Raw genomic sequence first — 27,320 nt, forward strand, 5'->3', positions numbered from 1 at the left:
GGGTCAATCGTCGGTGACCAGAAAGCTCAACTGGTAGAGCGTTCGTCTCGAGTTTGGAAAGTCGCTGGTTCGAACCACGGTCTGGCTGTACATTTTTCCTCTCCTGTTACAGTGGTGCCTATGACCAACCCTTGTTTGAAGCATTTAGTGTATGCTTGGCAAGTGGATATCCGAACCTGGGTTGCAAATAGTTGTGTCTTTGGGGGCAAAGACTTGGAAAAAGGAGGGAGGAATGTAGCATGTATAACATTTCAATATTATAATAGTAACTTTGACCCAGACCTTTGAACTATCTCCAAACTCATAGGGATCATCCTCTTCCCAAGATACACCAGCAAACCAAGCTTGGTTTAGATCTAATGTTATGTTCAAGACATAACATCTGGAAACCAAGGCCGTGTTTATTTAAACGGTTGAACCACAGTTGTTCGTTTATTAAATAAGGTCGGACCTAGTTATCTGAAGCTGCTTTCAGGCGAGCCTTGACAGAGCCTTGCAAGGCCTCCATAAACTTTTGCAGGTCCGCCAACATTTATATCCGAAATTTGTTACATTTACAAACGGACACACTAGTTGTTCCACATAAATGAACAGGCCCCAATACTTTCTGAAAATTTCAGTCTATTTATTGGCACTTTGACCTCAAATTCAAATGCTTTTTTCTACCTTCTTCCCTCCCTCATGAGGCATCATTCACCCAAACTTGGTTAACATAGGTATTAACTTTCCAAAGTTGTTATAGGGAAACCATTTTTTTTTTCAGCAATGCTGAAAAAGTGATGACTTGCTACAATGCTCCCAAATGTGGATCATGAAATGGTTTTATGATGTCGTGTAAGGTTTCGAACAATAAATGAACTAGGTTTTCCTTTTTCTATGGTTTTATTATTGTACTAAAACAAATATACATTATCTACTATAAAACATGCAAGTTAAAGAATGATGCAGTTTACTCAACAAAATACATGTATTTTCGCCTAGAAAGCAAATGAATGGAAACTACGTATATATTTCAGATAGAGGTATGTTTAATAATAGAATTTGTTCTAAATCTTGATATTAAAATAGTGTTTGTCTAGTTAAGGTACATGTACTATTTTGAAACATTAACATGAGAGACACTACTTGGATTAATTACGTTCTGAAATATATATTTAAATCCCCTATGACGCTGAAAGAAACATCTCAACAGTGTATTTTTGAGTTTGATTCGACCTATTTACGTCCACTGCAGAAACACATAACCTCCATTCTGTCACTTTGCAAAATTTGAGAGTCCGAAAAATGTTTAAGATGAACTCCCCTAATGAACAAGATGAAGTACCAAAACAACAATTCACATTGAGGTTGGTACGATTTCAACACTCATGACTTGAACCATTACGTATCACACTGCATAACCTGTTCAGACATTGATTCACTTTGCTTTAACTCATTCACCCCTGAAATTTCATAATGAACTATTCCAACCTTTGAATTGGAAGAGTTCAAATGTGTCTTCAGGGGTGATTGAGTTAAAAACAATATAAATTTCAATGCCACGATTTATTCTTATTCTCCCTTCAAATGCTTAACACAGGTAATAAGTATTTTCCATTGGTACACAATTTTTAACACAGAAGGCATGTCATCAAAACTGAATTATAGCGAGATTTCGGTGAATCTATGTATATAAACGACAACAACTTCTATCCAATTTCAGCAGAATAATCTAAGGCATACGATGAGAATAAGAGAAAATTTTCATTATAAAACACTAACAGGACATCGAGATCTGAGCAGCACACATCCCACATCAGAAAGCATGCATGTATAGATTTTAATTTAAATTACCGTATCAAAAAACTACAGAAGTTGAAGATTGAAGTACAGCACAATCAATGTTTGAAAGGCCAAGACAGCCACAATAAATTAAGTGTTTCTAGACCATCCCATGTCTTTCATGTTCCCACAGTCTAACATAAGACATTGTACTTGTAACATAATGTAAAAAGGTGTGAGATGTATAAAAGAGTTGCTTTAAAATGTTTTTAACGAAAACTGTTGCACGATGCCCTTCTTCTACAGTTGCAGATCTTTTCATTTCTTGATTTGTGGAGTTCTTGAAACTAATGGATGATCAGCAATACTGGGAAATTCTGCAACAGAAAATATCATCATTACTACTCAATTCAAAGTCATGTAAACAATAAGACATCATACTAGCATCAAATTTAAGCATTGACTTGTAATGCTGAAACCTTTAATAAAAATATTATTAAACTTGAGAAACAAATAATGGTAAAAAAAGCGTTCTCATATTTTACTGAATTATGGATTACGGTATGATGGGTCAGGTATTGATATAAAGAAAAATTAAATATCTATACTGGCCTTACCTGTCCTACTCTGTTAGCAAATATTACAGATTTAGATTTGAAGTTGATGATTACCTGTACAGATAATTTACTAATTTTTGCTGCTTTTCTTATGAACCCTCTGAATGTTTTTCACAAATGAAATTACAAATCACAAGCCGACATTTATAATATATCAAACCATACCTAAATCACACTATTATGCAACTCTTCTGATCCCTGAAAGGATTCGCCGACTGTAGCACTCCATTCACCAAGCCATCCTCTACGGCATGATTACTGGTGTAATCCATGATTCTGGAAAAAAGAAGACAAAAAAAATAATTAAAATGTCAATTTGTAATCAAGCTGCAAGCATTTTTATCACTCTGATTCAGCATATTTAACAGTTACCATTGAGTTCTCATTAGGAGCTGTTACCAGCAAAAGTAGCTTGCTTTTTAATTCCCCACCTTTGAACAAGCAATTTTTTCAGAACATGTACGGGTCAGTCAACACTATTACAAAACTTATGTTTCGTACTGGTACAAGACATCATTCTAAATTTAAAATATAAGATATTAGCACATGGACTGACATTTCAACTTTGTAGTTATACATGTACTTTGAGTTTTGCATCCTTTGTGTTGCTGAATTATGTTTCAATATCATTCAGAATTATTCATCTTTACAAAGATCTAGAAGTACCATACCAATTAAAGCATCCTACTTTAGCTTATATGTGATGAATGACAAAAATTTAATCCAAGATGATCTTAAAATTTGTACATGTACTGTACTAGACTACTACTATTTGTTAATTTGTGCTCTTTTGGGGGAAAAAAAACCTTCAAAATATTTATTTTCATCTTAGTACATGGGCATCCTAAAATTTACGTACTATCTCTTCCTTCAATTTATTGATGAGATAAAAATATTCTTCCCATTTACAAAAAACAAACAGTGTGTTATAAATTAATCCAAAATCGTCGCACTGAAAATACAATAGGATAAATAGGATAAAATAATGAATGCAGGCAGACACTCTGCCTCTATATCCACATCTTAATATATTTTAGAAAATATTATTTGTTAATTGTCATTTCCTGAGATTTCTTTATGGCCGGCCAAATGATTGTATTTCAGTTCAAAAAATTTCCGAAGACTGAAGAGTATCAAGATTAAGTTCAAAGTCCTTAATCGTTGGCGATGTAATAATATATTCTGGGAGACTGCTCCAGATTTCGACAACTTAATTAGGCCTAAAGCTGAATATTTCCGAATATCATGAAAATGTATGGATTATCAAATTAAATTTAAAATGCATTACCTGCTGCATACTATCTGACGTTTATTATAAATATATTGGTACCATATCCCTGCAACTATCTCCCTTACGTTACCGCGCCCCTAAGTGCCATTCGGAGTTGATGAACAAAGCCCATCTTGCATGAATCATAATAATGAGCTGGCATTTTCCGATGCTAATAAGAAATATATATTCACTTATTGTTGAGCATATTTAAACATTAACTATCAAATGTCTATTAACCGAAAAAATAAAACAAATATAACATCAGCATTGACCGAACAGAATCAAAAGGCTATGTATATTATTAATATTAGATCGATACTGCACTGAATTCCTATCGTTTCCTGTCAATTTGAAATGGGCAGAGTTTCTCGCATTCATTATACACTTACTCTTCGATTGCTTGTGAAACTGGGATTCGTTGTACATTAGCTTCGAGACGAAGCTGTCCCAACTGCTTCTGCAAGCTCTGTACCTGACTGGACATTTTGAGATGGAAATATTTTGATAGTTACGACAAGAATTTCTCAGACGCAAAACAAAATGTCGCCGGTTTCTTCTCGTTTTCAATTATCGTTCAAAGCGAGAATATGCGGGATTCAAAATGGCCGCGCCCAGGAGTTCAGAAAATAAAGAAGGAAAGAGTAAAGATGTTCTCATCTCTAATGTCATAGATGCACAGAGAGTAAGGTAAAACGCAAGCATAAGTACATGTTGGGCACAACTCCAACACCATTACTTGAGTGGTTGCGTTGGAGTCCTGTTCAAGTACTGTAAATAGCCAAAGTCCGAAACGTCTAGGAGAGCTTGTTTTGCAATAATAACGGTAGTGTTACTGGAATGCTATTGCAACAACGTTAGAGGTTAAACACTGCGGCATAATAATTTCCGATAAAAACACCCGACCAATAGCTAATTGAGTTATAGGAGTATTGACGTGCTTGGTGCTCTAGGCTGTTACACTGACAAATTGTAGGAAAGTGATTAGACATCTTCTAAAAGATCAGTCGTGGCAGTTTGGCAATATCGAGGCATTGCAGGTTGCATCAAGCTAAAAGGGTCCGGGGTGATTTCAAGTCCCTTTTGACCCAGTTATAACTGAAAAAAATGTGATTTTCCCTTTTGAAATTCCCTGTTGGTAAAAAAAGATAAATAAATAATTAAATAGTATACGTAATAGACAGGTTTTTAAAAAGTTTAATTTAAAGTGAAATCATGATTTATTTTGTACAAGATATATATATATAGTTTGTCACTTCCATTTGCAACAATCAAAATCTAGAATGCTAGTCGTTTTGGTAACAAGTTGCTTCGGTAACAAGTCGTTTCGGGACAAACTTAAAAGTCGTTTCGGGACTTACTCAAGTCGTTTCGGGACATAAAAAAAATATAATCAAAATATAAATGAATGTTACATGTAACATTTCTTTTTCCTTATACAATATAAAAATGTATACCATATGTAACAAAGTTTGTAACAATAAATAATTATAAACAAATTAACACATAAATAAACAAAGGTAACAATATGATGTACATTTTTGTATAAAAATTGAAAGTAAATTATGGAAAGCATTAGCTACACAGGATTATTAATATGTGGTATGTGTACCCAGGACTTCGGACGTGGACCCTGCTTTCCTAAAGCCTCATTTTTTTTAATAATTTAAATATATATAATGCACAGAATTAAATACAGTTACAGAGAACAACAAGGTTATTACACTTGATTCACACCAAGAAACTATAATCAGTATTTATAAGTATACCAATCTATCCTTCAAACAAAGAAATCATTATAATTATCAAACTAATGTTCATTATATGATACACTTCAGCTAACTAAAAAGTTTCATCTCTTTACTTTTTTCTTGTATTGAAAAAAAAGCTTTTTTCTTTTAACACATCTACCACACAGCACTATAGTAATTAAATACAGGCATAATTTATACAATATATATATATATATAATAAATGAACTATCAAATTTAAATGGTTTTTTTTATCACATCTTACATGTCCCGAAACGACGAAGAAAAAGTCCCAAAACAACTTCCGTCTTGTTACCGAAACGACATGTTACCGAAACGACCTGACACCAAAATCTGGTTGAAAGTGGTCGATCACTATATGTTAGAAGTACAACAGTTCTGTACTGTAGAGTATATATGGTGGCATATTTCTGTCATCAAGTTGCCGACTTATGACTGAATGATGTTGACAGTATCTCTGAATCATGTGGACAAAATATGAGAAGATGTTGCCATCACAGAAGAAGATGTCATCATAAACAGAAGAATATGTCGACATGCTAATGTACTTGTCAAGATAATAAATCCAAGATGATTATCCAGCAAGTCGGAAACTCTGCTATTTATTTTCTTCTTTTGTATAGGTTAGCACTCCTCTTGCCATGGGGGCTTGTAACAAATGTATACAAAATATTTATTAACACACATAATGTGCGTTCGTTCAGTGTATATAATTTTAGCTCTGATCTGGCCCGAAGTATTTGTTACAAGCTTATGCATACTCTTACTTAAGGGGATACAATGAAACTCTAACACATCCTCCTTAATTAGTCAGAGGGGAAAAACATCCTTTCAACTTAGACATTAACAGTTTTGCTAAGGTCAAATTAAGTTCTTTTTGAAAATAACCATGGAAAAAGCACATTCACTTATCATATTGTGACAGATACATGTACGTAGGTTGAATATATTAAACTATATTACCGAACACAAAAAAAAACATGTCGCTTTAAGCTTAATTTGTCAAAGTGTTTTAATTGGTCTTTCTTAGTATAGTGAAATTTTGAAAATTGAAAACTTCCTCCTTTTTCTTTTGTTTTCATAGGAAAATGAAACGTAAATAAAAAGATGATGATTACTTTAAGAAAATAATTCTTCTTTCATATAATTTAAGGCATCTGGTTTCGGCCACGTTGTGGAATAGCTTACCATCTGCTATTAGAAAGTCAAATACCATGGCCAAATTTAAGAGGGACATCAAAACTCACCTCTTCACATCTGTATTTTAGGCTCTTTGCAAAGACGTCGTGTAATTACCAAACCCTTTATTTGTTCATTTATGTGCACATTGCGTTGATGATCTGCTTTCTTAAATGTATAAAAGTGATTGTAAGCCTTTGTTTTTGTTTCACAATCATAACTAATACTATTATTCATATGTTGTAAAGCGCTTTAGAGTAATTTTACAAAAATTATATAGGGTGCTATATAAATGTTGTATATTATTATTATTTATTATTTCACTTTTTAATTTTCTTCCAAAAAGTTGATGATCTGCTTGCTTAAATGTATAAAAGTGATTGTAAGCCTTTGTTTTTGTTTCACAATCATAACTAATACTATTATTCATATGTTGTAGAGCGCTTTAGAGTAATTTCACAAATTATATAGGGTGCTATATAAATGTTGTATATTAATTATTATTATTTATTATTTCACTTTTTAATTTTCTTCCAAAAAGTCAAACTCTATTGTTGATTATACATGTACATGTAACATTTTGAATAGTTACCAGTAAAAAAACACAAGATATAGCCTTTTGTTAATTTATTTCAGGAAAGTTTTAGAGGAGAACAAAATATTTGACAACGGCCGAAGATTGAAGAAAACTTCAAAAGGAAGAATTGCAATCCCATTGAAAAAGTCAGCAAACTTGGAGACAATTGTTGATACTCTATCTAAAATTGGTATTATTGTTGAAAAAGAGTGTTTGAAATTACCCCTGTCGAAAACTGCCCTGGCACAAACACCCTATGATTGTTTGGTTTCATCCCTCCACGATTTCCTTGGTAACGATGATGTCAATTTCTCGACATTGGTAAAGGATATACCGACCCACTGGGAGAGACATGGCGATCTAATTGTGTTTTCAGGGAGCTTTTTTACGCACAATATATGGCAAGGTAAGTGAAAAAATTCAAAATACAGGTCCTCTTGAACATTCACAGGCTTTTTGTTCTCAAGATATCTTAAAGACATTTTTCCTTAACTGAATTTACCAATTGTGTAACTTTTGTGAAGATCTTAATTTCTTAAGCAGAGAAATGTTGGTGAGGCTTGGAACTTGTATATAAGGCCAAACAAGAAGTTAAGTTTGTTTCCCATTTCATGTCTGAAAAATCAAGGGTATGTTGGTGAACATTTAAGAAAAATAACTTTTATCATGTGTATGCCATGGAGAGTGATATTGACTTTAATAGGCTGCTTTCATGGAAACTGACAAAAAACATTTGGGCTAGGTATACATAAGGTAAGCTGAAACAGTATTTCTATTTGGTCTATAATTATATAAGTATAGTATATATAAGTACATTGTACTAAACTGATGTACTTATTTACTGGGTTTTATTACACAGTGCTAAACCATCTAGTCACTTGATACTGATTTGATGGGAATTTTCCTACTGCCTTTCCTAATTGGTAGAATACTGAAATAGTAATCTGCAGTCCTGGGTAAGACTCCTATTAGAGGCACTTTCAAAATGTGACCTAGCTTATAGATATATGATCAAGAAAATCCATATTTTCAGTAAGGGCACAGTACTCTATGATGAACAATATGAATCCATTTAGAAGCTCGGCAGAAATTGTCCCAATATTAGAAATTATCCCTTTCTGGAAGACTTACTATGTTTAAGGATACATTTCTTTCTACAGCAATGCAAAATTTATTCCTTGGTCAGGTTTAGCATCAATTTAACTTATTCACCCCAGAAATTTCATAATGAAATATTTCAACTTTGAATTGGAAGAGTTCAAATGTGTGTTCATGGGTGAATGAGTTTAAGAATTAAATCAAGAATTATGTGGTAAGATTTATTTAATGTTTTTTATTCATTACAGGTTTGGGGCCTGGCCTGTGGAAGGCTGTGGCCACAAGTCTCGGCTGCTCCAGACTGGCACAGAAGGGTGTCATCAGCTCCAACGGTTATCGGTCACCAACAGTTGTCCTACTGCTTGGTGATTGTGGATGGGTGCAACATATAGACAATGGTATCAGGTAAAGTCGAGATCCGGATCAACACTAGCAGAACTTTGAATTATTACTAACTTGGAATCAGAAATAGTGTCAGTAATATACATGTATGGCATCACGATGGTTTATGCATCTTTGCTAACCAAGGATTACGATCTACTACGGTAGTAGGCAGATCGGATCGTATCGGATTGTAACCCTTGGCTAGCGAAGATGTGGTTTGAGGGTGGGGTGGCACAGTGGATAGAGCATTCGCCTTTCACAAAGATGACCGGGGTTCGAATTCCAAATCTAATGTAAAAAGGTATGGGGCCCCCAGTGCCCGACCACGTGGGTTTCTCGGGGTACTCCAGTTTCCTCCCACATTAAGACCCCCTTTACTTTACCATCCAGGCCAATAAGAGAATCAAATCTTTTTGGACCTTTTTTTTGGTTAAAAAATATAAAATAATTGTGAAATGCACTAATGTAACGGTTCCTGACTTGGAGCATGTGTATTTTATTTTATAGTTAAAGTGTCAGGGTTTATTAATTGACTATGGTATATTAAAATGATTAGATGGATCTTGAAAGCAGTAGACCAATAACAAGAAACTCCAATGCAATATTAGCAGATTACGATAGTTTGGTTTTTTGGGGGGGTTTTTTGAAAAGGGGAGGCGTACGCCCATTACGCCCTCACCTGGACACACCCCCCCCCCCCCCCCCCCCCCCCCCCCCCCCCCCCCCCCCCCCCCCCCCCCCCCCCCCCNAAAGGAAGGAAACTGGAGAAACCCATGTGTAAATATAAGATGATAGAACTTTAATTCACAATGGTTGTGTTGAAAATATGATGATCCCATTAAACTCTATCTTAGGTCTTCGATTTGAACTGCCTTGCACCTTAACTTTGGTCTCTGACTCGTACTTAATTAGTTACATAAAGGGCAGCTGTGAAAAGCTGGCCTGGCACTCACACTTGCGTATTTTCTACACAAATTATAATTAACACCAATATAGAAAATTATCAACAAGTTAAGTTGATACAGTAATACCCAGCCAGCATTCAGATATCGGGCCGACATTTGTCCGATTTTGGAATCTACATCAGCGCGATGTCTGTTTTAGGAGCAGGCTGACATCGGTCCAGCTTCCATTTGCAACATGTTTTGATGTCGGCCCGGTATTGGCAACTATATCCGCCCGATGCCTATCCAACGTCTATCCAACGTGAAAATCATATTCCTTTTAGTATTTGGACAACCTGTGTACATATGTTGGCCTGACATTGGCCAAATCTTAGTTTGCAGTCTTCCAGTACCGGTATATTAAACATTTAATTTGCATAATTTGAAAAGGATTCCCTGTATAACATATGCAATGCTGACAATACTAGTCTGCTACAAACCAATCTACAAACCTGGCCGTTGTTGCCTGTTGTAGTTGATCTTGATGACCTTATTAAGGTTTTGAGTCCTTGTTTATTAGTATTCAGAAATATTGTAATACAGCCTTTTTTTTCTATCATTTGCCCCGCATAACTCCAGCCAAGGTGTCCAGGACATGGAACAAACCACAGCATTCTGATTTGCTCTACAACCTCCTTTTTATACGCCCGTCAAATTTGACGGGAGTATTATGGTATGGGGTTGTCCGTTCGTCCATCCGGCTTAAACTTTTGTTTGTCCGGTAATCTCCTCCTACATTTTTTGGACCGATCTCTTTGAAACTTGGTATACATTATAACCATGATATGAAGTTGTGTCTCCCTTAAAAGAATTTTGAATTGACAATTTTTGCAAAACTTCTTGCCCTTTGTTTATTTTTTGTCCGGAGGTTTTCTCCTACATTTTTTATAGCATGTCAGCTAACCACTCTTAGAATGATCTTATTTCAATGTAAGAAAGTATATAACACTATATGGCATTCGACGGACGTATATTGTTCCGCCCCGCGGTACTCTTGCCCATTTATAACTTGTAATTCTATGCTTCAGGTACACCTATGACCTGACCAAATGCATGTTCAGTGCAGGCAATATCACAGAGAAACTGAGGGTAGCAGGTTTTTACTGCCAAGGAGAAACAGTCGTTGATCTCTATGCAGGTATTCCTTTGACTTTGATCTTGTGTACTTTTAGATCTTTTATATAATTATGTATTAGTGTTGTTTTGTGTTGTTATTATGGAATGATATTGCTATATATGTGAACCATGTATATATCAACCATTATGAGATGGTGTACCATGGGTGATTTTTGGGGCTCTCAATCCAAGGTCAAGGTCACACATTGAGGTCAAATTTCAAAAATGATTTTGTTAGTCTGAGGAAAACTTTAAGCTCTGAAGAGTGCGGCATCAATCATCTGATAAATGGGTTTTTTTAACGACTTCTCATTGAAACCAAGGTCAAGATGTTTGGCTATTACCCCCAGTAGGTACAGTACAACTAACATAATTTGTTCAAAGAAATGACCTTGTCCAACTTTTAAAGTCCCTTGAGTAAAATAAAGTTAAAATCTTCCAGTAGAGATCCATGAGGTGTAGGGTATATGATATCTAGCCTGTAGTGTAGCTTACTGTACACCAGGAAAGTTTTGCACTGTCATACTTTCGACCTTTATTGGAAAAGCCCATATTATCCCAGTGTTATTTTCACCCTCCATATGTCATTGCTATAGATGGAATACTGCTGCCATCACCATGCCCTCATTCCAGTGGGTTAAAAGGTGAAGTTTAAGGGTGATAATTTTTGCTATCAAGTTTGTTTAGATATATATTTGACCTTGACCTAATTGATGGTAACTGATGTGAAATGTCTTCACTCTTTTCAAACTGCAATGCATACGAGGTAAGCAATTCAGGCCCTATCCGCCTCTTGTTTCAATCTCTCTGTCAGTGCTTCACTGTAACCTACAATTGCCAAAGTTTTTAGGTGAATACCTCGTGGGATGGCAGACTTGTTTGCTGAAATTTGGTCTCATACCCTTCTTTATACAGACTTATTGCCCTTTGTAAATTTTAAATACTTAAGTTTTTTAAGATTTGGCAACTGTCCTTTGTCCATGCAGAACACCAGATGTTTAATTGATTGGAATACTTTAAATAGACAAAATGAAGCAAACATAACTAATTGTTGAAAAACATAATTTCTCATTAGTTTTACAAATTATATTTAAATTTCAAAGATAGTTTAGTGGAAGTTATTCCTGAAATCAATTGCTTCTTCATCCCATATACTAACTGAATCATGGATTATAATAACAATATTTCTGTACTGAAGTTAAAGTTTAAATATATCTTTTAGGCGACGATCAGTGATGAGTGTGCTGATGATATTGTATATATACAATGCATATAATTAGGTTGTTATGTTTCCTTCCCAGGGATTGGCTACTTCACATTGCCATATTTGGTCCATGCCAAGGCTTCACATGTCCATGCCTGCGAGTGGAACCCAGATGCTGTCGATGCCCTGAGGAAAACTCTCGCACTGAACAGTGTATCGGATAGGTGCACCATACATCAGGGTGACAACAGAGAGGTCAGTCATCCATAAAAGTTAATTAACTCATTCACACCTGAGCACAGTCACACATTTTAACTCTTCCTGTTCAAAGGTTGAAATAGTCACTATGAAATTTCAGGGATGAATGAGTTGACATTTCAGCAGCATTGTAAAATAATATATGGTAACACTTTGTTTTCATGAATATTTCTTTTCGTGTTTTAATTTTCTTCCATTACCTTTAATATGGAGATTTAAATTGATGAAAGTAGCAATGACCCCCAGAACTTGAATCATAATTTCCGGATATATGTAGTGATTGAATTGAATTTTTCCCAGTTAGATAAAATTTTGTTTTTTCCACACCAAAGTTGATTTTTTATCATGACAGACTTGTCCAAGGAACATTGCTGATCGAGTCAACTTAGGGTTAATACCCTCCTCAGAAGAGGGATGGCCTGTAGCATGCAGAGCGCTGAGGTCTACTGGGGGCTACCTTCATATCCATAGCAACGTCACTTCAAAGCATTCCAGTAACCCAGACTGCAGTGTTAACCTTGACAACAACACAGACAAGTCTGATTCTCCAATATGTTTGAAATGTGGAAATGCAATTCATGTCAATTTCAAACACAGTTCAGATATTGGAAAAGGAAATAATAATTTGCAAGGAAATCATGAAGAACAACAGAGATATCAATGTTATGATCGAGTCAACACTGATGATTTAACCAATAGCAACTGTGATGCATCAAAAGACAAAGATGCTTTAGAGACAGAATTGAGCACAGAGGAACCTGTGGTAATGGCTGTCAGAGATGAGAATAGCTACAGCAACAGTTATATTTATGATAATGACAGTCTGTCTAGGAGTCTTTGTGATATAGACAATTTGTCAAGGGAGAAAACTAGGAGTGACCATGAGACCTTAGAAGAAACAAAAGCCTCAGGTCGTAGAGCCACTTACCGAAGTCATACATCTGTGGAAATAACATGTACATGTACAAATAAAACCAGCAAAAGTTCTGCCTCGAAAATCAGTAGAAAAGACTGGAATCTCTGGGCAGAGGGTGTCGCCAAGACAATATCACAGCTGTGCACCCAGGTCCACAAAGACAATAATCAATGGACGGCCAGAATTGATCACATCGAGCATGTCAAGTCGTACGCTCCGCATATTGACCATCTAGTGCTTGATCTGGAATGTCGACCAGTGATATCGATGGAGAATTAAAATAAGATATGATACGTACATTTTGTACTTCAATGTATTTTTTATTTCTGGCATTAATTTTCAACATTTTTCCCATTCACACTTTCATTTTATTTAAGACCTCTACAGTAGAGCTTCGTAAATCCAGTCACCACTATTTATCTTTAGAACCAGTGTTTGAGATAAGCTCATTTTTATGCAAAATTCTCCCAGTTACCGGTAATCCATTTTTTCAAAATCTGACTGGATTATAAAGAGCTCCACAATATACATGTCCTGACATTTTGGTTTCTGAGAAATCGGGACTTCTTCTTGATATTTGAAACAAAAGTTATCATTATAGAACGAATGGGAAGTTGGATACAAAATAGGCATGTGTTTGTCAGATCCTAAAACCTAAATACGAGTGTTAACCTGATCTAAGTATGTGTCAGATCCTAAATATGAGTGTCAGATCCTAAATATGAGTGTCAGATCCTAAATATGAGTGTTTGATCCTAAATGCAAGTGTCAGATTCTAAATAGGATTGTTTGTCTGATCCTTAATTTGAGTTTTTGTCAGATTCTGGATATAAGGCTAATTGTCAGATCCTAAAAATGAGTGACAGATCCTTAATATAAAGTGTGAAACATCCTAAAACATTAGTATTTATCAGATCCTAAATATAAGTACCTACTGTGTAAGATCCTAAATATATTTGTGAGATTCTGAATATGTACATCTCTGTCAATTAGATCCTAAATATGACCATCATATCCTAAATATAATTGGTCTGTCAGATCCTAAATGAGCGTGTTCATATGCCTTTTTGAATAGAATGATTTTGAAGTCATGTTTCAAAATTTCAAAATATTTATATACCAGTTATTACATTTGACATCAGAAAGTATTTCATATTGACATATAATTAAATTTATTAAAAACTGTCGGAGATATAAGAATGAGGATGCTTAACTTTTGCCTCGGGAGGCTGCAAGTCAGGGGTATGTCCCTGCTCACCATAGGAATGTTGATTGTCTGTGATTGTCCATGACGTTTTTAGAGATGACGAGATTGTGACATTTACAGGCACTTGGTAGAAAGAGAGCTTTGCCCACAAGAGTGGCTACCTCCTTTGTGCACAGGTCAAACTCTGCAATACCTTTGGTCAGAACAGAATTATCACAGTCCGAATCCCCAACCATTGTACCCAGGAAATACAGTGATTGTGCCCTAGAGACAAAACCTGCTAGAGTTCCCTCCCTTTCAAAGGTGTGCAATTCCTCAAGATACATTCCATCTTTCTCCCGACTCTCTCCGTAAAATCGCCATATTTTCCTTGCATTTGTTAGATATATATCATCCCCGTATCCGTAAGCATGTAGCCAGTTAAAACTCTGCCCTATCGGTAGAACACAGTCTAGAACTGTACATTCATTGGTAGTTGTATCAAAACACTGTATGATATCACACACATTGTCGGGGTCTTCCAAGCTGATGCCACTGAAGATAAAGATGTTTGTTTTTGAGATCGCTGCAGTTGCCTTGGCGACAGGGCGACACAGAGAACCACACTCCTCCCAGTTCCCATCTTCACTTGAGGAGAAAGTGTACATAATTACAGACCTCAGGATCTCCATGCTGCTGTTCCAAGAGTCGTTCTCCCTATATCCCCCGAGGACATATACACTTTGCCTCACTACCACCATACAGTGGTGTTTTCTGGCCTCTTCCATGTAGGGTAGAGTGGTCCAGTTATTCTTTATTCCATTATATTGGAGGAAGTCGTTATGTCCTGTCAGGAGTAGACGTGTTTGTGTATAGGTACATGTCTGGTAGCCTGCTGTCACCTGTCCGGGGGGAATCAGCTGCTGCCATGTTTTGTCACCGTAATGATAGCACCAAAATTCCTCACTGTGAGAATAATTCTCAAAATAAACCCAACACCACTAGCACTTTCTCACGGTCATAGCACGGCCGGAATTCACTTCGTACAGAATGGAAGTCGGCTTGAATGCCAAGATTTTCTGAAAACGATCTTGTTTCATCCATTAGACTTTGTAGAGCTGTCTCCTGAAAAAATGGAAATTTTTCTTCAATAAATTGCATTTTCAACAATGGAAAATGAACATTATGGAATACTTCATATAGAAGTTCCTTTCTTTCAGTTAGATTGAACTGAAACCACTTAGTCACAGCCATGCAAACAAATGCTTCTGTGCTTGCTTTCAACTTCTGGTGAGAAATAAGGCAAATCAAGTCCTGACTTTCAAGTTCGAGAAAGTCTGCCGTTTTTGCAAATTTACAGAAGTTTTGTAGTACATAGCTTTGACATGCGCACTGTAAGTTCGTTAGCTGAGGGAAATCTTCCTTTGAGGTTTTCCATAAACTGCACACATTATCCAGATTAATCGCATTGCTTAAAGTTTGTTCACAAATTGCCTGTAGCGACTCTATTTGGAAATATACAGCTAAAGGCAACAAATCAACAGTATCGCCTACGCTTGTCACCTTGCCATTGTAGATAAAATCAAGCATTTTTTTGATGAGGTTATCTTCAAAAACACCCAAATTAATTTCGTCTTGCTCACTTTCTTTCATTCCAATTGTGAACATAGATTTGAAGAAAGCAGAAAATGAGCTGAGGATGACCTTGTGGCATGGAAATCGCTGTTGTTTGGTGACAAGTGTTACGTCACAGAACTGACCATTCTGGAGAAAAGTAGAAAATCCATCTATTAAGACAGAATGATGTTTTTGACCGATGAACTCAACGTCACTATCGGATAACTTGTCTTGTACCTCTTTCTCTACAGTTGCAGAGGATTTCTCTGATGTTCCTTCCGCCATTATCATTAGAATGTTTAATTCAGTCTAATATTGCCTGTCATGCACCTCTTTGCAATTGTTAAGCAAAGATAAAGTTTGTATTTCATTTTCAAAATTTTCAAATATCCACTTAACTTATGTTAAAATGTATAAATGCCACACACAAGTACATATTGCCGTTATTAAAATGTCTGAATTTTAAACAGCCTTGAAAGATGATTGGTGGTGTCTGAATTTACGAATGTTTCCTGGGCCATCAATTCATTATCATCATCTCGTTATTGCCTTCTTCTTTCAGGTAATGTTGATTTTCATTCACTTTAGAGAAAACGTTGACCATGAAGAAAGCATGCATGCACTGAAAAAGCAAAAAATAATATAAGAAAAATAAATAAATTTCTGTAAATAACATGTAAACCTTATTTCATACAAATACATTCGAACACATAGGCTACATTCGCGTATCCCGGTTGAAACGGTACGTGTGGCGCAGAAATTTCCGATAAACGAACACACTTGGACCGTTCTATAAGCAGAGCTAAAAATCCACAGTTTCGGAGAATAAAAAACAGTGTTTCAAGAATATTATGACCTTCTTTCATCCGTCCACTGAATTACATAACGTGTCTTAAAAACTACATGTGTCTTGGCATTGTTTTAGAAAGAAATAACGCAAATTGGCAATAGTCAGCATTTTAGTTTCGGTCAGGTACGTCTGGACCCCTCAATCTACACGTGCCAAATTTTCCTGAGGTCAGCCTCGGTCCAGATCTGTACCTGTCGTTTTCTTTACAGGTTTAACCGGTTCAACCGTTTCAACCGGTAACGTGAATGTACCCATATATTACCTTTGAAATTTACATATCAAGAATCTAGATTATATTCGGAAAAGTATATTTCAACTTTCAACAAGTATACTTTTTTCAAAGGTATGCTTGACTTCAATACAAGTATTTTATCACAGTATATATTACTCCCTTCTATATTTTACACACAAAATAGAGAAAGCAGAGACAAGGTATATCAGGGTAGGCTTGCCCTTTCATCAGATGATGACCAAACCTTCGTGTGAGGGATAATCCTCAATTTGGATAAACAGTGACTGTTTACAGTAACGATTTTATTACTGAAAGTGAAAATATAAAACAAAGTTCTTTTGAAATATTAGGAACGAAAAGGGCATCATTCTTTCAACATTATCCTGACCACATGCAAGTAAGTTTAATATTTTCTTCAATTTTGTAGCCAACCATGAATTACTTGATATCATTGGTGAAATTATTGTTTACTACCGGGTATTAATAAGTAGCCGAACTGGACTAGGCCAATTGTTGGCGAACAGGTAGAGCATCTGCTTCATTTAGTGTTTAGTGCTTCATTTAGTGTTGGTGCGTGGGTTGTAGTGAAAATGGAAAAACTAGACGTAGCCGAACTGGACTGGGTCGATGGTTGGCGACTAGGTAGCTAAATCGGTAGAGCATCTGCCTCATGAGTTCAGAGAGTTGTGGGTTTGAATCCTGGTCTAGCTGTGCATTTCTCTTTCTATTACACAATTAGCGAGCTTGTCAACCCTTGATTAACCACAACCTACCCTGGGTTGTAAATATTTGTGTCTTTGGGAGACAAAGACTAGGAAAAAGGGGGGGTGGGAGTATGTAGTGAAACTAGGGTCGATTGCCGGCAACCAGGAAGCTCCATTGATAGCGTGTCTGTCTAGAGTTTGGAGGGTTCCAGATTCACGTCCCAGTCTAGTTCACTCTTTCTCCTATTACCAGTGTTAACTAGATAATAAACAAAAATTATTGTTGTTGTCAATTAGATAATTATGTTCAACCTGTCCGGCTCAGATATTGATTCCCAACACTAGTATGTACATTTCTCTGCACTTAATTGCTTATGATAATTAAAACAAAGTTGTCAATGTCCTTTATTAAATAAAATGAGATTTTGTTATCCAATGATAGCAATGATTAGCTCTTAGGGGCATCCTTCCAAGTGACAGATGAAAATGCATGTTAATTCTGTAGCGGAAATGGACTGGGTCGATCCTCAACGACCTGAGGTAGCTCAATTAATTGAGCGTCCATCTAGAGTTCAGTGTCCCAGGATCAAACCACAGGCTGGCTGTGCATTTTTCTATCTCCTGTTACAGTGGTGCCTGTGACCAACCCTTGTTACAAGCACTGGATGCACTCCGTGGCTTGGCAAGTGGATAACTAAACCTGGGTTGTAAATAGTTGTGTCTTCAGGGGCTAAGACTTAGAGAAAGGAGGGAAGAATGTAGTGAACTGGACTGGGTTGATCTTCGGCGACCCAAGTAGCTTAATTGGTTTAGCGGTCGTCTCGAGTGTGGTGGAACCCAGGTTGGAACCCCGGACTGGCAGTGCATTTTTCTATCTCCTGTTAAAATTCAATTTATAAGGCTTGTTCCAAATTTCTATTCTTTTATGTTAAAACAAAATTGGGGGATGAATGATATGTTAGAAAAAAATCTCGATTGCGTGTTTAAGTAAAATACTGGTTACCTGTTCTTGTTTTGTGTAGTACCTTAGACTTGAAGCTGATAATGTTTTATAAGACAGTGAGATTTAAAGAAAAATGTATTCATTTTGTAGTGATTGTCAGTTAATTAATTGTCTTATTATTTTGTAATGATTTGTAGTTTGATCGCATTATTAAAATATTAATTTAATTCAAGAAATGTATTTGTAGAAATATATACCATAAGGAATTTTGTACACAGTACACTGAAAGCAATGCAGTGATAACGTTTGTCATTTTTATAAAACTTTAGAAATAAGTATTAATATATATTTGTGCAAAATTGTAGACTACTGAACCTTATTGTATGCCATGGAACCCTAAGTATCATGATATTCATAACTTATTGGATTATGTCGATAAAATGACGCCCTTTTTGCTACAGTTTTTACTTTATTAACACAAGTTACGTGACGGTATTTAGAGGGTATTTTTGAACATACTTCAAATTTATTCACCAAAAGAATTGGTAGTCTACGTTGAAGACATCAATTATACATCGACGAACCTTCCGTCCTAGTTTACGCCCTGAGCTAAAAGAAAATCATTATCTGATTCTGAATTATGTACGGCATGGGAAAGAATCTCTCCACTGCCCATAAAAGATTTCAGTCTCCTCACATTTGCATTCTGTTTTGTGATCGATACCAACAAAGCCTCCCTTAATGAGACATCATTATCTTCAGGGGTTGAGGCGGAACAGGCATCTGGCGTCCTTGGAGACATCAGTAAATGGGAGATAACTCGAATAGTTTTGACCAAATTATAGGTAGCACAACATCAATAAAATAATATCAAAAATGGTTGCGTTTCGAAGAGAATAATCAAATTCTGTATAGTTTTTATGACAATGTTTTGTTTGCTAAATGCTTTTATTTCTTAAAGTACAATTTAGATAAGGTAAAGAATGCCATTAAGTTAAAATATATTACCACGACCATATTTTTTCGAAATCGACAAAATATTATGTACTTGCTTATAAAGCGTAATTTAAAAGGATTTAAAAGGATAATTGATGGACGCAGGCATATACTGCCTCTATGTCCATATAAGTAATATTACAATTTGTAAACAAATTATTTGTTACTTCCGCTAACGAAATATGTCCAGCCAAGTGATTATATTTTAGATCAAAATTATTCCAATAATAGTCAAGTCCAATTTCAAATTCCCTGATTATGGTTGCTTGTACGACCTCACCAGGAAGACTATTCCAAACGTCCACAGACCGAAGATCAAAGGAGTATTTCCGGATGTCAAGTACATGCAATACTTTTGTCTTTAACTTCCCCGAATGACCTCTTGTTCGCCGTGAAGTGTCTTAATCGAAAATTCCTGTGGTAACTGCACTATCGTGGAAGTTGTTTAATATTTTGTAGACATGATCTTTTGTAATAAACATAAATTCATGACGTCAATTTCTTTAATATTTGAAAAGCGACAGTATTACTATATACACTTTGAAACACTACTGCAATGGATGTTTTTTATGGATGTTTTTTTTAGGGAAAGCGAAGATCATGTCTTTTTTGAAGAGAATACATTTAACGTGTATTTAGAATATTATTGAAAAATAAATTGTCAATATTCCAATGATACCAAGCGTTTTTTGCACATCCACTAGAAAGATAAGTTTTGCTACGAAAATATTAAGTTGGTCGATTATTCGATATCGAGAACTTCCAACCCTTCTAGTGCATAATTGGTACGGGGTCATATTTTTTACCTAGTGTTGATCTAAACCCTTAAACCAAATACTACTCAATACATCAGGATCACAGGGACCTGATACATGTAATTTATTTGTTACAGTTATATTAGCACCTAAACTGGGATGTTTAGAGAAATTTTTCACGTGTAATGGGTTTAGATAAAGTTTCGTATACACCATCATTCGGGGTGGCATTTTTACCGAAACTTGATCCCAATAAAACGTGTAAAATTACTCTGAACACCCCAGTTCAGGTCCAAATATAGCTGTAACAAATTCTCAGGTCCCTGTGATCAGGATAGGTCCAAAGTTATAGTGCTACCCGCTGCAATCCGCTGCAACAATTTCCCAGGTGGTTGCGATTTGGCGCCGACATAAGACTTATAATTAGCGTTGGCATAAGGCTTGCCAATATATTGTACATACCGGCTATAATATTAATCTGCATACTAACTAGTTTCAGGGTACGTAGTTACTGCATGGAAAGCAATCAACCAATCAGAATCGAATAATACTATTAGTTGTTCGTTAATATGCTTGCATCACATTGACGATCGAACGTAACCGGACTTGCCATTATATGTGTGTTGAAATCGAACCATTTTCAGTGCAGTATGGAATGGAAACCCACTCATCTAATCAGAAGCAAGTGCACGCATCGACTTTGTGATCGAACATGCATACCAATTCCAGGTGAAATCGGATTTGTTTTAGGTTTCAGGCCAGTAATTGACGGAAACTAAGACGGACGAAGGAACAAACACATACTTATATTACCCGTTTTCTATACGAAAACTGATTGTATGAAAATCACCGATCCTGTCAGCACTTAAGACATTTCAATAACTTCCTGTTTCAGCGAATAAAAATATCAGTGGCATGTTTATTTGAAATGAAAAAAAAATATATCCTTGTTAAGTGGCGACACTGTGATATGAATATATATATAGCTGACACCTTTAATATTGATAGCTTACCGGAGTCCCAGATCCTTATTGTATCTTGTCGACGGTAAGCTTGTCTCACTCAGCTATGCATCTCTCGGGGATGCTGTGGGATAAAATCGATTAACGAACGTTGACAATATATCAACGTGTCACCTACTATTTCTATGTAACCGGATAGTGTCACGGTTATAAACACTGTATGTTATAGTATTTTTTGAATTTCAAATTCGAATTACAATCCAATGAATTCTGAACAATTCCGTAATCATTATGTATTATTTATAGCGTTGCAGGTTGCAAAACACGGTCTTCAGTATTGTTGATGGTTATAAATCAATAATAACAAAAAAAAATGTTTACAATAACAATTTTATTACTGAGAGTAATACTCAATTGGTATAGTGTCTGCCTAGAGTTTGGAGGGTCCCGGGTTTAAATCCCAGTCTGGCCGTGTATTTCTCTTTCTCCTGTTAGACAATGATCTTCAGTATGATTTATGTTTAATGTTCATATATGCTATGTTCGAGCTTTTTGCTGTTGCCTGCTGATTCAACTGAGTTGATGCTAGGATGTCTTTCCATTCGTTAACTAATAGCTTGAATTGCCACATCATCGATTCAAAGGGATGGTTCACATAGGTCCAAATTGAGAAACTAAATACCTGGCTTTTAAAAAAGGGGATTATTCGTGACATTTTTTTTAATTTTGATTGAGGTTCTGTTGTTTTATTGTTTGTTTTGGAATCCATCAGTTCTCTATGTTTTCATCTCAGTTCGTATTGTTGTCTCCAGTTCCTTTTGTTGTCCCTTAAGTTCACATTGTTGTCTCACCAGTTCACATTGTTGCCTCCTTAGTTCCTTTTGTTGTTTCCCCAGTTCACTTTAGTGTATCCGAAGTTCCCATTGCTCTTTCCGTGTTTCTTGTTGTTGTCTCCCTAGTTCCTGTTGTTGTCCTTTCAATTCCTTTTGTTGTCTCCAGTTCCTTTTGTTATCTCCTTAGTTCCCTTTGTTGTCTCCAGTTCCTTATCTCCTTAGTTCCCTTTGTTGTCTCCAGTTCCTTTTGTTATCTCCTTAGTTCCCTTTGTTGTCTCCAGTTCCTTTTGTTATCTCCTTAGTTCCATTTGTTGTCTCCAGTTCCTTTTGTTGTCCATTCAGTTCCTTTTGTTGCACCCGAAGTTCTCATTGCTCTTTCTTGTGTTCTTCTTGTTGTCGCCCCAGTTCCCGTTGTTGTTGTTGTTGTTGTTGTTGTTGTTGTTTTGTATCGACTGTGATGTGGGATTTCGTCCTCGTGTTTTGATGATATGGTATACTACATATGAATATCTCATGATAAAATATGAACTTTCAGGTGTTGAAGTGTTTACTAGTTATCATTGTTATGAGTTGGAAATTGGACACAAAAATACACAGTTAGCTTAGTGACTATGCACAAATTGTTTTCCTTGAATGTCTGTCTCATAATTGGACCCATGGCATGCAAGATGCTCAGATATCAAGTCCTGTTGCTTTCTTTTGAGAAACCGTTCAATACCTGAACCCATTGTATGCAATTAGCTGGGTGATAAAGGATCGCTTATTTTAATTGAAACACCGTCCCATACTTGGACCCATGGTATTTAATAAGCTCAGGGATCAATCACTAATTGTTTTCTTTGAAAACATGTCCCATACTTTGACCCTGTGCGTGCAAAACTATAAGCTCAGTGATTAATTACAATTTGCTTTTGGTTTTAGTAATGCCCAAATCCTGGACCACCGGCTCGCAATAAGCTCAGAGATCAAGCAACAACTGGATTCTCTGGGAAAGAATCATATACCATACCGGTATTTTGATCCATGGTATGCAATAGGATCAGCAATCAAGTTTTCACCCGTTGTCAGTATAATGTGACCGGGCGGGATGCTGTGCTGGGTGCCTTCGGCATGGTATTTCCGTGAGACAGCACTATAAAGTCGGCATCAGATCCGCGTTATCACAAGGAGGCAACCAACATACCCTGTCTCCTGCACACACACACACACACACACACACACACACACATGCAAGCATGCATGCACAGCACACAAGGAGGCTCGTCCTAATTGGCTTAGGTGTTAATAGAACGGTAATCAAAATAAAACCAAAACAAACCAATCAAACCAATTGCTTTGATATTGCATATCTATCATTGCATAAGAGAAAATAGTTTAGTATGTTAACATAACGAATCTGTTGCCGTCAGAGCGGCTGAACTCGCGGATTTAAGTTAAATATAGGCAACGCCAGTTAATGATATCGTTTAAACATCTTACAGTGATCATATAATTCAGCGGCTTAGATTCAAAGGATGGGGCCTCATTAGGCCGTTTGTGGTTGTTGATGTATGGTTGTCGTGTTTAAAAGATGAGCTAACACATTATATAATAAATAAGGTTGACTGTTTTCCTAGGGTTCTTTTAGAATCTTTCGAACCTGTTGCCATTAGCGTAGCCAATCGTATGGATATTGAATCAATATAGGCAACACCAGGCAATAACGAGTAAGAGTCGTTTAAACATGTTATAAACAGAGAAATTGTGTAGATATGTTTTGGTCTATAGTTTTCAAATCCAAAGGAGTTTTAAACCTGAGGCAAGCGTCTGATCCTTTGCAAAACTTCATTAACCAGCTGAGGTTTTCTTAAGTTTCATTGTCCCACGGCAAGGAAATTATTGTTTAACGTCCTATTAACAGCTAAGGTCGTGCATGTGTGTATGTGTGCCGGAGACAGGGTATGTTGGTGAATTGCCTCCTTGTGATAGCGTGGATATGATGCCGACTTTGTAGTGATATCTTACTGAAATACCATGCCGAAGGCACCCAGCACAGCATTCGACCGGGTCACATTATACTGACAACGGGTGAACCATTTGTTGCCATTCCCCTAAATGCTGAACGTTAAGCAGGGAATAACAACTACCATTTTGAAGGACTTTGGGCGAACGCTCAACATTAAAGCCAGATGTGAGGTATTGCCAAGCAAGGCGCTAGGAAACTAAAGGTAGTTAGAAATAGAAAGATCTTAAATGTTGTAATGGGTGCAGCAGATTTATTTTGGTCGCTTTTGTGTCCCCAGGTAGAGGGCACAAAAGCCTTACGATACATGCAGTGGGTAACAGCAGGTGTATTCATTTCTCGATCCCAGACCTGCAGAGGTGCACACATAGATAATGGTTAGAGCGACAGTATAATGATCAGAGGACCAGGGTTCCGGTCTGGGCCCTTGGTTTTAGCTGACCTACCCGAAGGGCAAGTGAGCTTATGTCATGGTGCAGCGTCCGTCGTCGGTCGTCCGTCCTCGTCCGTCAACTTTTCCTTTAAACAACTTCTTCTGCAGAACGGACATGTCTAGAGTCATGATATTTGACTGAAAGCTTTGTTGGTTGGAGCCCGACAAAGTTTGAGAACGAAAATGACCTTGACCTACTTTCAAGGTCACAGGGGTCAAATATGTCAAAAACTTTAAACGACTTCTTCTGAAGAACTAAAAGGTATAGAATCTTTATATTTGGCTGGTGACTTTCTGGGATAGAGCCCAATAAAATTTGAGAATTAAAATTAGTTTGACTTACTTTCAAGGTCACAGGGATCAAATATGTCAAATGCTTCAAACGACTTCTTCTGAAGAACTGAACGGTATAGCATCTTTATATTTGATTGATGACTTCCTGGGTAAGAGCCCGGCAAAATTTTAGGATGAAAAGGAACTTGACCTTCTTTCAAGGTCACATGGGTCAAATGTCTCAAACACTTCAAACGACTTCTTCTGAAGAACTGAAAGGTATAGAATCTTTATATTTGGCTGGTGGCTTCCTGGGATAGAGCCCGACAAAGTTTAAAAACGAAAATGACCTTGACCTACTTTCAAGGTCACAGGAGTCAGATATGTCTAATGCTTAAAACGACTTCTTCTAAAGAACAAAGTTATAGAACCTAAATATTTGGCTTGTAGCTTTCTGGGAAAGAGCCCAACAAAGTTTGAGAATGAAAATGACCATGACCTACTTTTAAGGTCACACGAGGCAGATATGTCAAACTCTTAAAACGACATCTTCTGAAGAACTGGAGGGTATAAAACCTTAATATTTGGCTGGTTATTTCCTGGGAAAGAGCCAAACAAAGATCGCGAATGAAAATGACCTTGACTTACTTTAAAGGTCACAGCGTTCAAATATGTCAAACGGTTCAAACTACTTCTTCTGAAGAATTAAAATTCATAAAATTATAATATTTGGCTGGTGACTTCCTGGGATAGAGCTCACCTGAAGTTTGCGAATGAAAATGACCTCAACCTACTTTAGAGGTCACAGAGGTCAACAACATTTTAAAGGATTTGTTCTCAAGAACTAAAAGGAATGGATTCATAAGATTTGGTTGGTAGCATTTTGGAATAGAGCTAACCAATTTGAGAAGGAAAATGACATTAACCTACTTACATGGTCACAGGGAAAAATATGTCAAGCAACTTCTGAAGAAGAATCAAAAAGCATAGAATCTTATTTTGCTGGTTGTTTCAACAGATGGAGCCAACAAAGTTTGCGAGGGAAATATTTTAAGTGCAATATAATATTTAATGAGAATATTTTGCTATCACGGCTTAAATATTCAGGTGAGCGATACAGGCCCTCTTGGGCCTCTTGTTTAACATTCAAAACGCTGTTTTTTAAAATGTTATTTAATCTTTATTACTTTTATTCAGAAAAGTTCCGCGAGGTATGGATTTCTTTTCATTCTTTTTTGAAATTATTTATCACAGCTGTAGTCAAACCGGGAAGCAAGAAAGAAAAATCCAAATGCACAGTTTCTGTTTGTGGCAGTGAAATGGGGATCCTTAAAAAAAACCCACAAAAAAGTCAATTATTTTTCCTATTTACTGAATAAGCGCAGTGTAATTGTATGGATACCCGGAGTATGTTATTTCCTAGCAATTTCGTATTACGTAACCATTAAGTGAACGTGACATGTTTAAATGCGTTATAACGCTTCAGCTGCCACGAACGAACCAAACAAGATACACATGTACCCGCTTTCACGATAGAACACCGTTTCCATAGAGATGTCCTCACGTTTCTATATTCAGGTACACAGGTGACGATGAAAATCAATAATTGTTCCAGCAGGGACGAATGTATATCATAATCGCTCACCTGTGCATTACTGTCACTTGGTGGCTGTTTACCTGTAATATGACATGGATTGTCTAGATCTGGAACCAGGTATAACGATGATCTAGGCACGGTACTTTTCAAAAAAAGAGAATTCGAAATGCTGGAAAATCGGGTTTACGATACTATTGATAACACATAAGGTAAGGTACAGTTACATATACCGTTTATATCAAACCATAGATTTATTGTGTCACAGCAAAGTGTTTGTAGTTATGCCGTTCCTTGTTTCAATCAAAACAAGCTCTAAACCGTCTCCACTAGAGCGAAAGAGTTTATCAGATAATGCAAAGAACTTGTCAATCGAGAGGTTTATTGTATGAGTGATGCCAATTCTCCACCTCTGGTAATGTTTTCTATATTTACCAAACTGTAAATTTATGTAAGGATCAACTACTTTTAAAGAAAGTACAGTATGTTGATATACATAAATTTATTAAAGGTTTCTTCTAAATAACTGGGTTTTTTTTTGCTGGGATATCGTTAGTTGAGGCAACATCAAAGCATATATTCTGATTATCATAATAATTTGGGGCATGAAAGATACTGGTTAGTCATAGTGAATAAATTGCAGCAAGCAAAAGGGGAAATGTAAATCTAGTATGTCGTTGCTTTTATATGATTAGAACGTAAAATAAATGGTAGTCTTTAAAGACATTGTGATATTCTTGTTATCTCTACTAAGTTTTATGTATTGTTTAGTGAATGCTCAAGATTTTATTTATACACTCGTGACACACCAGGTGTGTTACAAGAGGTCAATGTCTTAATACAT

General features: G+C 36.3%; 4 protein-coding genes across 6 annotated transcripts in view; 2 read left to right on the top strand and 2 right to left on the bottom strand.

The window, feature by feature from the left end:
- Positions 1-863: 863 nt before the first annotated feature.
- Positions 864-4,223, bottom strand: LOC110445485 (guanine nucleotide-binding protein G(I)/G(S)/G(O) subunit gamma-7-like). The gene is made up of 3 exons (XM_021490141.1): positions 4,041-4,223; positions 2,544-2,654; positions 864-2,138 (listed from the first exon to the last, which is right to left on the bottom strand). Exons 1-2 carry the CDS (start codon positions 4,133-4,135, stop codon positions 2,549-2,551), a joined length of 201 nt encoding a protein of 66 aa, XP_021345816.1. The 5' UTR covers positions 4,136-4,223; the 3' UTR covers positions 864-2,138; positions 2,544-2,548.
- Positions 4,160-13,393, top strand: LOC110445483 (tRNA wybutosine-synthesizing protein 2 homolog). The gene is made up of 6 exons (XM_021490139.1): positions 4,160-4,338; positions 7,236-7,582; positions 8,523-8,679; positions 10,631-10,740; positions 12,020-12,177; positions 12,533-13,393. Exons 1-6 carry the CDS (start codon positions 4,253-4,255, stop codon positions 13,373-13,375), a joined length of 1,701 nt encoding a protein of 566 aa, XP_021345814.1. The 5' UTR covers positions 4,160-4,252; the 3' UTR covers positions 13,376-13,393.
- Positions 13,394-15,247: 1,854 nt separating this feature from the next.
- LOC110445484 (kelch-like protein 26) lies at positions 15,248-19,431 on the bottom strand. The gene is made up of 2 exons (XM_021490140.1): positions 19,326-19,431; positions 15,248-16,521 (listed from the first exon to the last, which is right to left on the bottom strand). The coding sequence occupies exon 2, from the start codon at positions 16,188-16,190 to the stop codon at positions 15,264-15,266; it is 927 nt and encodes a 308-aa protein (XP_021345815.1). The 5' UTR covers positions 16,191-16,521; positions 19,326-19,431; the 3' UTR covers positions 15,248-15,263.
- Positions 19,432-26,545: 7,114 nt separating this feature from the next.
- Positions 26,546-27,320, top strand: part of LOC110445486 (topoisomerase I damage affected protein 7-like) — a 30,488-nt gene continuing 29,713 nt past the window's right edge. For all 3 annotated transcript variants that reach the window (XM_021490143.1, XM_021490145.1, XM_021490144.1), the window contains exon 1: positions 26,546-26,688. The gene's annotated coding sequence lies outside the window, so the exon portion shown is untranslated. The remainder of the gene's footprint in view (positions 26,689-27,320) is intronic.

Source organism: Mizuhopecten yessoensis, unplaced genomic scaffold, assembly GCF_002113885.1.
Source record: "Mizuhopecten yessoensis strain PY_sf001 unplaced genomic scaffold, ASM211388v2 scaffold2307, whole genome shotgun sequence".
Lineage (NCBI taxonomy): Eukaryota > Metazoa > Mollusca > Bivalvia > Pectinida > Pectinidae > Mizuhopecten > Mizuhopecten yessoensis.

Coding starts and splice junctions, on each gene's coding strand:
- LOC110445485 (XM_021490141.1), bottom strand. CDS start 4,135: ATGTCCAGTCAGGTACAGAGCTTGCAGAAGCAGTTGGGACAGCTTCGT. Junction 2,655..4,040: donor GTTTCACAAGCAATCGAAGA/GTAAGTGTATAA, acceptor TCTTTTTTCCAG/AATCATGGATTACACCAGTA.
- LOC110445483 (XM_021490139.1), top strand. CDS start 4,253: ATGGCCGCGCCCAGGAGTTCAGAAAATAAAGAAGGAAAGAGTAAAGAT. Junction 4,339..7,235: donor ATAGATGCACAGAGAGTAAG/GTAAAACGCAAG, acceptor AATTTATTTCAG/GAAAGTTTTAGAGGAGAACA. Junction 10,741..12,019: donor AGTCGTTGATCTCTATGCAG/GTATTCCTTTGA, acceptor TTTCCTTCCCAG/GGATTGGCTACTTCACATTG.
- LOC110445484 (XM_021490140.1), bottom strand. CDS start 16,190: ATGATAATGGCGGAAGGAACATCAGAGAAATCCTCTGCAACTGTAGAG.